The 16,296-nt window shown below is 47.3% G+C and overlaps 1 protein-coding gene across 4 annotated transcripts in view; it reads left to right on the forward strand.

The window, feature by feature from the left end:
- Nucleotides 1-12,360: 12,360 nt before the first annotated feature.
- cenpo (centromere protein O) overlaps nucleotides 12,361-16,296 on the forward strand; it is a 38,888-nt gene continuing 34,952 nt past the window's right edge. For all 4 annotated transcript variants that reach the window (XM_060831181.1, XM_060831182.1, XM_060831185.1 and 1 more), the window contains exon 1: nucleotides 12,361-12,715. In XM_060831181.1, the coding sequence (XP_060687164.1) occupies nucleotides 12,451-12,715 (265 nt within the window). In that variant the 5' untranslated portion in view covers nucleotides 12,361-12,450. The remainder of the gene's footprint in view (nucleotides 12,716-16,296) is intronic.

Genomic DNA, 16,296 nt, shown 5'->3' on the forward strand with positions numbered 1-16,296 from the left:
TTTTATTAATCAAACCCTCAGTTTCTCTCGTCATCGAGCATTCCTTACATCCACGAGCCTTGCCTTTCACCCTAACGGGAATATACTGTCTCTGGACTCTCATCATCGCATTTTTGAAGGCTTCCTATTTTCCAGCCATCCCTTTAACTGCGAACATCTGCCCCTAATCAGCTTTCGAAAGTTCTTGCCTCATACTGTCAAAATTGGCTTTCCTCCAATTTAGAACTTCAACTTTTCGCTCCGGTCTATCCTTTTCCATCACTATTCTAAAACTAGTAGAATTATGGTTGCTGGCCCCAAAGTGCTCCCCAATGACACGTTAGTCACCTGCCCTGTCTTGTTTTGCAACTACTTTAGTAGATATATCCACGTACTGAATCAGACAAGTTTCTTGTACTCATTTAACAAATTCCTCTCCATCCAAACCGTTAACACTATGGCAGTCCCAGTCTATGTTTGGAAAGTTAAAATTCCCTATTATAACCACCCTATTATACTTACAGATAACTGAGGTCTCCTTACAAAATTGTTTCTCAATTTCACACTGCCGACTGGGGTGGTCTATAATACAATCCTAATAAGGTAATATCCCTTTCTTATTTTTCAGTTCCACCCAAATAACTTCTCTGGATGTATTCCCAGGAATATCTTCCAGAAGTACAGCCGTAATGCTATCCCTTATCAAAAATGCTTGTCCCCCTTTCTATCTGTCGTGTAGCATTTGTACCCTGGAATATTAATCTCTTTATCTCTGAGCCACATCTCTGTAACTGCTAAGATATCCCACTCCATTCCTCACCATGCCCGGAGTTCATCTGCCTTCCAGGTGACATGGTTTTGTGTGGGGAGATCAACTTAACAGAATTCTTTGAGGAAGTGACCAAGTTGATAGATGAAGGAAGGGCTGTAGATGTCATATACATGGACTTTAGTAAGGTGTTTGATAAGGTTCTGAATGGTAAACTAATGTAGAAAGTGAAGTCACATGGTGTGCAGGGTGTTCTAGCTAGGTGGATAAAGAACTGATTGAGCACAGGAGACAGAGAGTAGTAGTTGAAGGGAGTTTCGTGAAATGGAGAAAAGTGACCAGTGGTCATAGAGATGTACAACGTGGAAACAGACCCTTCGGTCCAACCTGTCCATGCCGACCAGATATCCCATCCCCATCCAGTCCCACCTGCCAGCACCCAGCCAACCTTCCTCCAAAGTCCCCCCACTCACATATCCATTCAAATGCCTCCTAAATGTTGCTTGCTGAGATTTTTGTATCATTGATAGTCACAGGTGAGGTGCCGGAAGACTGGAGGTTGGCAAACGTGGTGCCAGTGTTTAAGAAGGGCGGTAAGGACAAGCCAGGGAACTATAGACCGGTGAGCCTGACCTTGGTGGTGGGCAAGTTGTTGGAGGGAATCCTGAGGGACAGGATGTACATGTATTTGGAAAGGCAAGAACTGATTCTGGATAATCAACGTGGCTTTGTGCATGGGAAATCATGTCTCACAAACTTGATTGAGTTTTTTGAAGAAGTAACAAAGAGGATTGATGAGGGTAGAGCAGTAGATGTGATCTATATGGACTTCAGTAAGGCGTTCGACAAGTTTCGAGCTGAAAATGTGTTGCTGGTTAAAGCACAGCAGGTCAGGCAGCATCCAAGGAACAGGAAATTCGACGTTTCGGGCCAGAGCCCTTCATCAGGAATGAAGTTTCCCCATGGGAGACTGATTAGCAAGGTTAAACTTCATGGAATACAGGGAGAACTAGTCATTTAGATACAGAACTGGCTTAAAAGTAGAAGACAGAGGATGGTAGTGGAGGATAGTTTTTCAGACTGGAGGCCATTTCCCAAAGTTCATTAGATTTGGAAACAGCCCCATCAAATTGGCAGGCAGCAAATGTTTTACAACTTTTCAAGAGCAGAGGGAGGGAGAAACCGTTCATTGACAGGATGTTAGCCTAACATTAGGCATTAAGTAAGTGAGAACGTATCTACGTGATTTCCAGTGATCAGTGCTAGAGCCACTGTTGTTTGTAATATACATAAATGATCTGGAAGAGGGCGATGGTGGTCGGATCAGTAAGTTTGCAGATGACACAAAGATTGGAGGCGTAGCAGAAAGCATAGCAGACTGTCAAAGAATACAGGAGAATATAGATAGACTGAAGAGTTAGGCAGAGAAGTGGCAGACGGAGTTCAATCCAGACAAATGTGAGGTGATGCATTTTGGAAAATCTAATTCTAGAGCAAACTATACTGTAAACAGAAGAGCCTTGGGAAAAGTTGATGAGCAGAGAGTCTGGGAGTTCAGATCCATTGCACCCTGAAGGTGGCTGCACAGGTGGATAGAGTGGCCAAGAAGGCATACGGTATGCTTGCCTTCATCGGACGGGGTATTGAGTATAAGAGCTGGCAAGTCATGTTAAAACCATACAAGACTTTGGTTCAGCCGCATTTAGAATACTGTGTACAGTTCTGATCGCCACATTACCGAAAGGATGTGGATGCTTTGGAGAGGCTGCAGAAGGTTTACGAGGATGTTGCCGGTTATGGAAGGTACTAGCTATGAAGAGAGGTTGAGTAGGTTAGGATTGTTTTCATTCGAAAAAAGGAGTTTGAGGGGGGACCAGATTGAGGTCTACAAAATCATGAAGGGTATAGTCAGGGTGGATAGAGATAAGCGTTTTCACAGGGTGAAGGATTCAATAATGAGAGGTCACACTTTCAAGGTGAGAGGTGAAAGGTTTAAGGGGGATACACACGTAAAGTACTTTATACAGAGGGTGGTAGGCACCTGGAACATGTTGCCAGCAGAGGTGGTAGAAGCAATCACAGTTGATTCATTTAAGGTACATCTGGACAGATGCATGAGTAGGTGGGGAGCAGAGGGATACAGATGCTTAGGAATTGGACGATAGGTTTAGACAGTGGATTTAGATCAGCTCAGGCTTGGAGGGCCGAAGGGCCTGTTCCTGGGTTGTAAATTTTCTTTGTTCTTTGTTCCCTGTTTAGGCCTCCTGCATTGATAGAAATGCAGTTTAATTTGTCAGTCCTACCTTGTTCTCCGCTTTGTTCCTGCCTGTCCTGACTGTTTGACTCACTCCTTTTCCCAGTTGTACCAGTCTCAAATTGATCTCTTTCCTCACTATTGCCCTGGGTCCCACTCCACCACCATACTAGTTTAAATTCTCCTGTGAGTTCCTCGAATTCCAGGAGTAGCAATTACTATTTTATATGCTGTTGCATTGTTTTGGAACTTTGGAAAATAAATCAAAACAACAGCAGTTTTAAAAAGGAGAAGAACGACAAAGGAAGCACATGGTGAAGTCATTGCAGTAGAGAGAGAGAGAGACAGAGAGAGAGAGAGAACCTGCACAGTTACTGCCTTTGCTGTTTGAATTCATGTATCGCTGGACATCAGAATGCATCTGGGAAAATTAAAAACAGTGAAATTCACAACTAATCTTAGAGGAACTGTTGAGCGAAGTGCACAGCTCAGAATCAGATAAGTTAATCGTTGTTTTAAGTGGGGCCTACAGAGAATCTGCAGTAATGAGTAGAGTGGGTTCTTTCTCAATTGTATGTTTTTGGAGATATGTCTCTTGATTAAACTTAAAATATACGCTATAACTATTAATTTAACCTGGGGCAGTGTTTGTAGAAGAATAAGTGTTTGTAGAATCAGAGTCTGTAGATTGTGAAGGAGCAAAAATGGTCTTTAATAGAGTGATATGTACTTCTTGTCAGATGTGGTAGTTTAAAGAGAGTTAAGGGTTACTGCGGATTATATCTGCCATAAATGCTGTTGGCTGCGAATCTTAACAGATTGAATGAATCGGTTGGAGTGACAGTTAGAAGTAATCAGGAATTTACAACAGCAACAGTATGTGATGGATGGCAGTTATAGGAAGGGGGGGGGGGGTGGAAGTCTCAGATACAGTCACATAGATGGGTTAACTCCAGGAAAGGTAAGAGAGGGGTAGGCAGCAAGTGCAGGTGTCTTTTGTGGCTATACCCATTTCAAACAGGTATGCTGTTTCGGAAAATGTAGGGGGTGATGGATTCTCAGGGGAACGTAGCACAAACAGCCAAGTTTCTGCTATGGAGACCGGCTCTAATGCAACGAGGGATACGTCGGGTTCCAAGAGATCAATTGCGTTAGGGGATTCTCTAGTTCGAGGTAGAGACAGACTTTTCTGTGGCCCGCAACGATAAAGCAGAATGGTGTGTTGCTTCCCTGGTGCCAGGATCAAGGATGTCTCTGAGACGGTGCAGAATGTTCTCACGGGGGAGGGGCGAGCAAGAGGTAATTGTCCATATTGGAACCAACAACATAGGAAGACAAAAAGGTTGAGATTCTGAAGGGAAATTACAGAGAGTTAGGTAGAAATTTAAAAAGGAGGTCCTCAAGAGTAGTAATATCTGGATTATTCCCCATGCTACAAGCTAGTGAGGGCAGGAATAGGAGGATAGAGCAGATGAATGCATGGCTGAGGAGCTGGTGTATGGGGGAAGGATTCATATTTTTGAATCATTGAAATCTCTTTTGGGGTAGGAGTGCCTTGTACAAGAATGACGGATTGCACCTAAATTGGAAGGGGACTAATATACTGGCAGGGAGATTTGCGAGAGCTGCTCAGGAGGATGGGACCCAGGGAGATAGTGAGGAAAGAGATCAATCTGAGAGGGGTACAGTTGAGAACAGAAGCGAGTCAAACAGTCAGGGCAGGCAGGGACAAGGTAGGAATAATAAATTAAACTGCATTTATTTCAATGCAAGGGGCCTAACAGTGAAGACAGATGAACTCAGGGCATGGTTAGGAACATGGGACTGAGATATCATAGCAATTACAGAAACATGGCTCAGGGATGGGCAGGACTGGCAGCTTAATGTTCCAGGATACAAATGCTACAGGAAGGATAGAAAGGGAGGCAAGACAGGAGGGGGAGTGGTGTTTTTGATAAGGGATAGCATTACAGCTGTGCTGAGGGAGGCTTTCCCCGGAAATACATCCAGGGAAGTTATTTGGACGGAACTGAGAAATAAGAAAGGGATGATAACCTTATTGGGATTGTATTATAGACCCCCGAATAGTCAGAGGGAAATTGAGAAATTAAGGAGATCTCAGCAGCTATCTGTAAGAATAATAGGGTGGTTATGGTAGGGGATCGTAACTTTCCAAACACAGACTGGGACTGCCATTGTGTTAAGGGCTTAGATGGAGAGAAATTTGTTAAGTGTGTACAAGACAATTTTCTGATTCAGCATGTGGATGTACCTACTAGAGAAGGTGCAAAACTTGACCTACTCTTGGGAAATAAGGCAGGGCAGGTGACTGAGGTGTCAGTAGGGGAGCCCTTTGGGGCCAGCGACTATATTTCTATTAAACTTAAAATAATGATGGAAAAGGATAGACCAGATCTAAAAGCAGAAATTCTAAATTGGAGAAAATCCAATTTTGACGGTATTAGGCAAGAACTTTCAAAAGCTGACTGGGGCAGATGTTTGCAGGTAAAGGGACAGCTGGAAAATGGGAAGCCTTCAGAAATGAGGTAACGAGAATCCAGAGAAAATATATTCCTGTCAGGGTGAAAGGAAAAGCTGGTAGGTATAGGGAATGCTGGATGACTAAAGAAATTGAGGGTTTGGTTAAGAAAAAGAAGGAAGTATATGTAAAGTATAGACAGGATAGATCGAGTGAATCCTTCGAAGAATATAAAGGAAGTAGAAGTATACTTAAGAGGGAAATCAGGAGGGCAAAATAGGGACATGAGATAGCTTTGGCAAACAGAATTAAGGAAAATCCAAAGAGTTTTTACAAATATACTAAGGACAAAGTGGTAACTAGGGAGAGAAGAGGGCCACTCAAAGATCAGCAAGGTCTTTGTGTGGTTCCGCACAAAATGGGGGAGATACTAAATGAGTATTTTCCATCAGCATTTACTTTGGAAAAGGATATGGAAGATATCGACTGTAGGGAAATAGATGGTGACATCTTGCAAAATGTCCATATTACAGAGGAGGAAGTGCTGGATGTCTTGAAACGGGTAAAGGTGGATAAATCCGCAGGACCTGGTCAGGTGTACCCTAGAACTCTGTGGGAAGCTAGAGAAGTGATTGCTGGGCCTCTTGCTGAGATATTTGTATCATCGATAGTCACAGGTGAGGTGCCAGAAGACTGGAGGTTGGCTAACGTGGTGCCACTGTTTAAGAAGGGTGGTAAGTACAAGCCAGGGAACTATAGGCCAGTGAGCCTGACGTCGGTGATGGGCAAGTTTTTGGAGGGAATCCTGAGGGACAGGATATACATGTATTTGGAAAGGCAAGGACTGATTAGGGATAGTCAACATGGCTTTGTGCATGGGAAATCATGTCTCACAAACTTGATTGAGTTTTTCGAGGAAGTAACAAAGAGGATTTATGAGGGCAGAGCCGTAGATGTGATCTATGTGGACTTCAATAAGGCATTCAACAAGGTACCCATGGGAGACTGATTAGCAAGGTTAGATCTCACAGAATATGGGAGAACTAACCATTTGGATACAGAACCGGCTCAAAGGTAGAAGACAGAGTATGATGGTGGAGGGTTGTTTTTCAGACTAGAGGCCTGTGACCAGTGGAGTGCCACAAGGATCAGTGCTGAGTCCTCTACTTTTTGCTATTTACGGAAATGATTTGGATGCGAGCATATCAGGCACAAGTTAGTAAGTCTGCAGATGACACCAGAATTGGAGGTGTAGTGGACAGTGAAGAGGCTTACCTCAGATTACAACAGGATCTTGATCAGATGGGCCAATGGGCTGAGAAGTGGCAGATGGAGATTAATTCAGATAAATGCAAGGTGCTGCATTTTGGGAAAGCAAATCTTAGCAAGACCTATACACTTAATGGTAAGGTCCTAGTAAGTGTTGCTGAACAAAGAGAGCTTGGAGTGCAGGTTCATAGCTCCTTGAAAGTGGAGTCGCAGATAGGATAGTGAAGGAGGTGTTTGGTATGCTTTCCTTTATTGGTCAGAATATTGAGTACAGGAGTTGGGAAGTCATGTTGTGGCTGTCCAGGACATTGGTTAGGCCACTGTTGGAATAGTGTGTGCAATTCTGGTCTCCGTCCTAGCGGAAAGATGTTGTGAAACTTGAAAGGGTTCAGAAAAGATTTATAAGGGTGTTGCCAGGGTTGGAGGATTTGAGCTATAGGAGAGGCTGAACAGGCTGGTGCTGTTTTCCCTGGAGCATTGGAGGCTGAGGAACGACCTTACAGAGGTTTACAAAATTATGAGGGGCATGTATAGGGTAAATAGGCACAGTCTTTTCCCTGGGGTCAGGGAGTCCAGAGCTAGAGGGCGTAGGTTTAGGGTGAGAGGAAAGATATAAAAGAGACCCAACTGGCAACTTTTTCACACAAAGAACGGTACGTGTATGGAATGAGCTGCCAGAGGAAGTGGTGGGGGCTGGTACAATTGCAACATTTAAGAGGCATTTGGATGGGTACATGAATAGTTTGAAGGGATATGGGTCGGGTGCTGGCAGGTGGGACTAGATTGGGTTGGGATATCTGGTCGGCATGGACGGGCTGGACCGAAGGGTCTGATTCCATGCTCTACATCTCTATGACTCTATGCAGCTCTGGCAAATCTTTCTGCCAGTTTGCGAGTCCCCTTCCAATTCAGGTGCAATCCGGCCTAATTGTACGAGTCACTTCCACCCCAGAAGGGACTTCAATGATCTACAAAATGTGAACGCTTCTCCCCTGCACCAGCTCCTCAGCCATGCATTCATCTGCTCTATCCTCCTATTCCTATCCTCACTAGCTCATGGCACCAGGAGTAATACAGATATTACTACCCTGGAGGACCTTTTTCAGGAAGGGCTTATGCCCGAAACGTCGATTCTCCTGTTCCTTTGATGCTGCCTGACCTGCTGCACTTTTCCAGCAACACATTTTTAAGCTCTGCTCTCCAGCACCTGCAGTCCTCATTTTCTCCTTCCTCATTACTGACTGTTTGCCTGTTTAATTCCATTGACTGAAATACAAGGATGCCCAGGTCCCTTTTTACCCAATATATTAACATTTAAATAGCACACTGAAGTGCATAACTTCATATTTAGCCAAATTGTATTGCATCTGCCAGATGTTTGGCCATTCACTCAACTTGGTTAAATCACTTTGAAGCCTCCTCTCAGCTCTGTCCAGTTTTGTGTTGCTGGAAGACTTGGAAATCATACATTAACTTTCCTCATCCAGACAATATACATGTGTCATGAACAGCTGGGACCCAAGCACTGATCCTTGTGATACCCTACTAGTCACTGCCTGCCAATGGAAAAAGGTCATATTGAAAGCCACACTGTTTCCTGTCTGTCAAGCAAATCTTGATATTAGCAATGTTTGAGAAGATTTGGAGCTCAGGATGATGGTAAATATGTGAGTTAGCTCAAGATATTATATCACTGCTTATTGTAGCTCCGTTTGTGGGTGTTGGGATGATTGCTTCTGAAGTATTTGGTCCATTGTGTTATTTTTCTGTAAATGCTTGTGAAGCTCTCCGTTAACGGTACATTCAGCTGTCACGACTGGGAATGGGAGTCTGTTGTCATTCCCCTCCTCTTTTGTGAATTTTATACCTGTCAGGATATTGTTGATTGTGTTGTATGCTTCCTCTAATTTTTCTGTTTTGTGATGACAAAGGTGTCATCTACATAGCGGACCCAAAGTTGGATAGATGGGAGGGCAGCTTGTTCAAGTCTTTGTATTTCTCCTTCCGCCAAGAGCCCTGATACTGGTGATCCTGACAGGCATACAATTCATAAAAGAGGAGGAGAACAACAATACACTCCCATTCCTAGACGTGACAGTTGAATGTACAGTTAACGGAGAGCTTGAAACCAGTGTAATCAGAAAAACAATACGCGCAGACCAAACTCTTAGCTTCAGAAGCAATCAAGACATTGTTACAACGAGGTACATCACACTGCAGCAACCAAGAACTACAAAAAGTGGAACAATATCAAATGTTTTTAAGGAAAACAGGTACCCAATAAACACAATCTGTTGATTCCTCAGAAACAAACCCAAACAAGCAGACACAACGCAACCAAAAACTATAGTCACACTACCTTACATCAAAGACATATCAGAAATGACTTCCAGACTGCTCAGACCCCTTGGCATCATGGTAGCTCACAAACCTATCAACTCACTTAAACAGCGACTAATAAACCTAAAGGATCCAATAGAAACAACCAGCAGAACTAAGGTCATTTATAAGATACCATGCAAGGACTGTGAAAAACACTACATCAAACAAATTAGCAGGAAACTTGCCACCAGGATATATGAACGCCAACTGGCCACCAAAAGACACGACCCACTAACACTAGTTTCTATACATACAGACAAAGAAGGATACCACTTTGACTGGGACAACACACACATCCGAGGACAGGCAAAACAAAGACATGCACAAGAATTCTTAGAGGCGTGGCATTCTAATCAGAACTCCATCAATAAACACACCGATTTACACCCTCTCTAACTTCCCTTGAAAAAAAACTGGAAAAGACATCACTCACCTGAAGAAACCAAGACCTATAAATAGAGAGGCGGGACATACCACCAGCGCTTCACCAGAGACGCTCACTGATGATGTTACCTAGTATGGTGACAAAATGTCTGAAAACAAACTTTCTAGCTCAGCGATATAACTTGCATACAAATCTTGATATATTACACCTTCTCTCTGTGCTTTAAGTTTTCCCACTAACCGCTTAAGAGGAACCTTATCAAAAATCTTCTGAAAACCCAAATACATCACATCTACTAGGTCTCCCTTGCGTGCTACTGGTTACATCCTTTAAAAAAACTTGATAGATTTGGTCAGCTTGTAAATGTTTAGTTATCACATCTTTTATAAGAGACTCTAGCATTTTCCCCACAACTGATGTTAGGCTAACTGGTCTGTAATTCTCGGTATTTTCTCTCTCCCTCCCTTTGTCAGTGGTGAAGTTATCTTTGCCACACTGCAATCTGTAGGTACTGCTCCAGATTTGATAAAACTTTGGAAGATGACCAGTGCATCAAATATTTCTAGGTCCACTTCTTTTAGTATTCTGAGATATAGATTATCAGGCCCTGTTGAACTATCAGCCTTTAAACCCATCAGTCTACTTTTGATCATCAGTAAAATGATGTAAAGTATCATCAACAGTGCTATCAAGCAGCACTTGTTTGGCTATTACCTGCTGTCTGATAATCAGTTAGGTTCTGCCAGGGACACTCAACTCCTTCACTCATTAAAGCCTTAGTTCAAACACAGACCAAAGTGTTGACTCAAGACGTGAATTGATCATGACAGTCCTCCACATTGGAGGAAGCGTGACATCGAGGAATGTTGAAACCCATGGAAATTAGGTGTGGTGTGGGGTGTGGGGTGTGTGTGTGTGTGTGTGTGTGTGTGTGTGTGTTTGGGTAACCCTCTGCTGGTTAGAGTCATGCCAGGAGTGATGTCATTGTTGGAGGTCAGTAATCTCAGCTCCAGAACGTCCCTGCATGAGTTCCCTCTATCGACAAAACCCTAGCCAGAGAAACAATATCCAACCGGTTGGACATACAGAACAGACAACAGGACGTTGAACCTATTAACAAAGATGGCATTCTCAAACTACTGGACCTGTGCCTCACAACACATTTCACATTCAACAACCAGATATACGAACAAATCAACGGAACACCCATGGGCTCACCGATCTCTGGACTCATAGCAGCAGCAGTAATGCAAAGGTTAGAACAAACAGTCTTATCGCAAATACAACCCAAACTCTGGGTCAGATATGTGGATGACACCTTTGTAATCATTAAAAATACAGAAATAGAGAACACACACTGGATCATCAACGCCACACTCACAGGAATCCGATTCACGAGAGAGGAAGAAAAGGACAACCAGCTCCCATTCCTAGACGTGATGGTACAGAGAACACCGAACGGAGAATTCAGTACGAAGGTATACAGGAAAGCCACACACACAGACCAACTCCTGAACTATGAAAGCAACCACCCCAACACACACAAACAAAGTTGCATCAGGACACTATTCAAAAGGGCCACAATACACTGCAGTACACCAGAACTGCACAAAGAGGAAGAAGAACACCTTTACAAAGTATTCACTAAAAACGGATACCCATGCAATTTCATCAACAGATGCCTAAGGGAAAGACAACGGAACGAGGACATGCCGCAACCCAAAGGACAAGCTACACTACCATACATCAGGAGCATTTCCGAACTGACAGTCAGACTGCTGCGACCACTAGGACTCATAACAGCACACAAACCAACAGCCACTCTCAGACAACAACTCACCAGGACAAAGGACCCGATGCCCAGCATGAGCAAAACCAACGTTGTGTACAAAATCCCATGCAAGGACTGCACAAAACACTACACAGGACAAACAGGAAGACAGCAAACAACCCGCATCCATGAACACCAACCAGGCACGAAACAACACGACCAGCTATCCCTAGTAGCCACACACACAGATGACAAACAACATGAATTCGACTGGGACAACACTACTATTATAGTGCAAGCCAAACAGAGAACAGCCAGGGAATTCCTAGAGGCATGGCACTCATCCACTGATTCTATCAACAAACACATCGACCTGGACCCAATATACCGGCCACTGCAGCGGACAGCAACTGACAACTGGAAGCGGCAGAGACAAGCCACTATAGATGCCGAAGGAAACATGAAAGAAGCGCTTCACAGGAGGCTCCCAAGCACTGAGGATGTCACCTAGACAGGGGACGAAACGTTTGCAACAAAAACTCCCAGCTCGGCGAACAGAACCACAACAACAATGAGTTCCCTCCGTCAAAAGATCAGAAGTGGGGATATTTGTTGATTATTGCACAATATTAAGCACCATTTGCAATTCTTCACACACCGTCCACGTTTAAATACAGAAAGATCCAGACAATATCTATGTTTGGGCTGACATAGGCAATGACAACTTTCAACAAGAGAGGAAGTTGTGGAAAAACTATCACTGAATCCCCATGATCACAACCCCCACCCCACCCCACCCCCCCCCACACACCCTTCCTCCTATCCCCACCCCCTTCCCCCCCACACACACCCTTCCTCCTACCCCCACCCCCTTCCCCCCCCCACACACACCCTTCCTCCTATCCCCACCCCCTCCCCCCCCACACACACACCCTTCCTCCTATCCCCACCCCCCCCACACACACCCTTCCTCCTATCCCCACCCTCTCTCCCCCCCTCACACACCCTTCCTCCTACAGCCCACCCACACTCTACCCCTTCCCCCCGTCTCCACCTCCACACATCCCCCTCCCCCAGCGGGCTAACCTCCAGCACCACCGTGCTCATGCTGTCCACCGGGTTGAGGTACCGCTGGGTGTTCGGCTCCGGGTAAGACAGCTGGATGGCGGCAATGCTGGCGTGGCAGGCCTGTGCGACCAGGGCCCCAAGTGTCCATCCAGGGGCGGAGCGGAGATCTCCCCTCACCACCACATACTGCAGCAGGCGGCTCGGAGCTGGGCCCTCGGCCTCCGCCATCAGAGAATCCGCCGGAAGCGCGCGCGGCCGCGGGACGGTTTCTTTCAAAAGTGCGCGGGAAAGGAGCGCGCGCCGCAGAGTCGGCAGCTGCCGCCTCCCCAACACCGCCATGGCGGCAACAGCCGGGGCAGGTAACGGGGGCGGGGGCGGGGGCGGGGGCGAGGGAGGGTAACGGGGGCGGGTAACGGGGGAGGGTAACGGGGGAGGGGGAGGGGAGGGAGGGTAACGGGGGAGAGGGAGGGAGGGTAACGGGGGAGGGGGAGAGGGGAGGGGGAGGGGAGGAGGGGGAGGGGAGGGGAGAGAGAGGGAGGGTAAGGGGGAGGGGGGGAGAGGGGGAGGGGGAGAGAGAGGGAGGGGGGGGGGAGGGGGAGAGGGAGGGAGGGTAACGGGGGAGAGGGAGGGGGAGGGGGGAGAGAGAGGGAGGGTAACGGGGGAGGGGGAGAGGGGGGGGGGGAGGGGGAGAGAGAGGGAGGGAGGGTAACGGGGGAGAGGGAGGGGGAGGGTAACGGGGGAGGGGGAGGGGGAGGGTAACGGGGGAGGGGGAGAGGGAGGGGGAGAGGGAGGGTAACGGGGGAGGGAGGGAGGGAGGGGGGGGGGGGCGGGGGGGGGGAGGGAGGGTGGGTAACGGGGGAGAGGGAGGGTAACGGGGGAGAGGGAGGGTAACGGGGGTCGTGGGGGGGAGGGTAACGGGGGGTAGGAGAGTAGTGGGGGTGGGGGGAAGAGTAACGGGGGGTAGGAGAGTAGTGGGGGTGGGGGGAAGAGTAACGGGGGGCAGGAGAATAGTGGGGGTGGGGAGGAGAGTAGCGGGGGGCAGGAGAATAGTGGGGGTGGGGGAAAGAGTAACGGGGGTAGGAGAGTAGTGGGGGTGGGGGGAAGAGTAACGGGGGGCAGGAGAGTAGTGGGGGTGGGGGGAAGAGTAACGGGGGGCAGGAGAATAGTGGGGGTGGGGAGGAGAGTAGCGGGGGCAGGAGAATAGTGGGGGTGGGGGAAAGAGTAACGGGGGTAGGAGAGTAGTGGGGGTGGGGGAGAAGAGAAGGGACTGTAATGGGGGGAGAGGGGTGGGGAGGAGAGTAACGGAGGGTGGGGAGGAGAGTAACGTGGGGAAAAATGGGAGGAAGAGTAACGGGGAGGGGGGGACTGCAACAGGGGGGAGAGTAACGGGGGGGATTAACAGGGGGAGAGAGGGGAGAGTAATGGGGGGGTAGAGAGGGGAGAGTAACAGTGGGGAGAGAGGGGAGAGTAACGGGGGGAGAGAGGGGAGTGTAACAGGGGGGTGGAGTGGGGAGAGTAACGGGGGAGAGAGGGGAAAGTAATGGGGAGGGAGAGAGTGGAGACTAACAGGGGGGAGAGAGGGGAGTGTAAATTCGGGGGAGAGAGAGGAGAGTAATGTCGGGGAGAGAGGGGAGAGTAACGGGGGGGGAGAGTAACGTGGTTGGAGGTGGGGATAGGAGAGTAACGGGGATGGGGGGTAGAGTAAGAAGTATACCTCAAGAACAAGTATACCGTTTTGGATACTTGTGGGGGGGGATGACTTACCAGGGGCAAGCAACGAGGTTCAGGCCTCTGGCACGGAGCCTGGCCCCGTTGCTCAGAAGGGTAGGGTGGAGAAAGGTAGAGCAATAGTTCTTGGGGACTCGATAGTGAGGGGTACAGACAGACGGTTTTGTGGGGGCGACAGGGACTCACGTTTGGTATGTTGCCTCCCAGGTGCAAGGGTACGTGATGTCGCTGATCGTGTTTTCCGGGTCCTTAAGGGGGAGGGGGAGCAGCCCCAGATCGTGGTCCACGTTGGCACCAACGATATAGGTAGGAAGAAGGGTGAGGATGTCAGACAGGCTTTCAGGGAGCTAGGTTGGAAGCTCAGAGTTAGAACAAACAGAGTTGTAGTCTCTGGTTTGTTACCCGTGCCACGTGATAGAGAGTTGAGGAACAGGGAGAGAGAGCAGTTAAATGCGTGGCTACAGGGATGGTGCAGGAGGGAGGGATTCCGGTTTCTGGACAACTGGGGTCCTTTCTGGGGAAGGTGGGACCTCTATAAAAAGGATGGTCTACACTTGAACCTGAGGGGCACCAGTATCCTTGGGGGGAGGTTTGCTAGTGCTCTTTGGGAGGGTTTAAACTAACTCCGCGGGGGCATGGGAACCAGGACTGTAGCTTTAGGGTACAGGACCTTGAGTGTAGGGAGGTTAGGAATAATGCAGCGATCTCTAAGGAGGGTACCTGTAACCAGAAAGGTGGATTGAAGTGTGTATACTTCAATGCCAGAAGTATAAGGAATAAGGTAGGTGAACTTGCAGCGTGGGTTGGTACCTGGGACTTTGATGTTGTGGCCATTACAGAGACGTGGGTAGAACAGGGACAAGAATGGCTGTTGCACGTTCCAGGGTTCAAATGTTTTAGTAGGATCAGACATGGGGGTAAAAAAGGGGGAGGCGTGGCATTACTTGTCAAAGACAGTATCACAGCAGTGGAATGGACGATGGAAGAGGACTTGCCATCTGAGGTAGTTTGGGCTGAGGTTAGAAATAGGAAAGGTGAGGTCACCCTGTTAGGTGTTTTCTACAGGCCTCCTAATAGTCCTAGAGAAGTAGAGGATAATATTGCGAGGATGATTCAGGAAAAGAGTGAAGGTAGCAGGGTGGTTGTTATGGGGGACTTTAACTTCCCAGATATTGACTGGGAGAGCTATAGCTCGAGTTCATTAGATGGGTCGGTGTTTGTACAATGTGTGCAGGATGGTTTCCTGACACAATGTGTCGACAGGCCAACAAGAGGGGAGGCTATATTGGATTTGGTTCTAGGTAATGAACCAGGCCAGGTGTTAGACTTGGAGGTAGGTGAGCACTTCGGGGACAGTGACCACAACTCGGTGACTTTTACTTTAGTGATGGAGAGGGATAATCGTGCGCCGCAGGGCAAGAGCTATAGCTGGGGGCAGGGAAATTATGATGCAGTGAGGCATGACTTAGGATGTGTGGATTGGAAAAACAGGCTTCAAGAGAAGAACACTAATGAGATGTGGGGAGTGTTCAAGGAGCAGCTACTGCGTGTCCTCGATAGGTATGTACCAGTCAGGCATGGTGTAAAGGGCCTTGTGAGGCAGCCGTGGTTTAGTAAGGAATTGGAGTCCCTTGTGAAAGGGAAGAAGGCGGCATATGTAAAGATGAGGCGTGAAGGTTCAGTAGGGGCGATTGAGAGTTATAAGGTAGCCAGGAAGGAGCTAAAGAGGGAGCTAAGAGAAGCGAGAAGGGGACATGAAAAGTCTTTAGCTGGTAGGATTAGGGAAAACCCAAAGGCTTTCTATAGGTATGTCAAGAATAAAAGGATGACTAGGGTAGGTATCGGTCCAGTCAAGGATAGTAGTGGGAAGTTGTGTGTGGAGGCGGAGGAGATTGGAGAGACATTAAATCAGTACTTTTCATCAGTATTCACTCAGGAACAGGACACTGTTGCTGATGTGAATATGGAATCACAAATAATTAGAATGGATGCCCTGGAAATATGCAGGGAAGAGGTTTTGGGAATATTGGAAAGGATGAATATAGATAAGTCTCCTGGGCCTGATGGCATTTACCCCAGGATCCTATGGGAAGCTAGGGAGGAGATAGCAGAGCCATTGGCCTGGATTTTTATGTCGTCGTTGTCAACGGGAATAGTACCAGAGGACTGGAGGATAGCGAATGTGGTCCCATTGTTCAAGAAAGGGAGTAGG

Source organism: Hemiscyllium ocellatum, chromosome 10 (assembly GCF_020745735.1).
Source record: "Hemiscyllium ocellatum isolate sHemOce1 chromosome 10, sHemOce1.pat.X.cur, whole genome shotgun sequence".
Lineage (NCBI taxonomy): Eukaryota > Metazoa > Chordata > Chondrichthyes > Orectolobiformes > Hemiscylliidae > Hemiscyllium > Hemiscyllium ocellatum.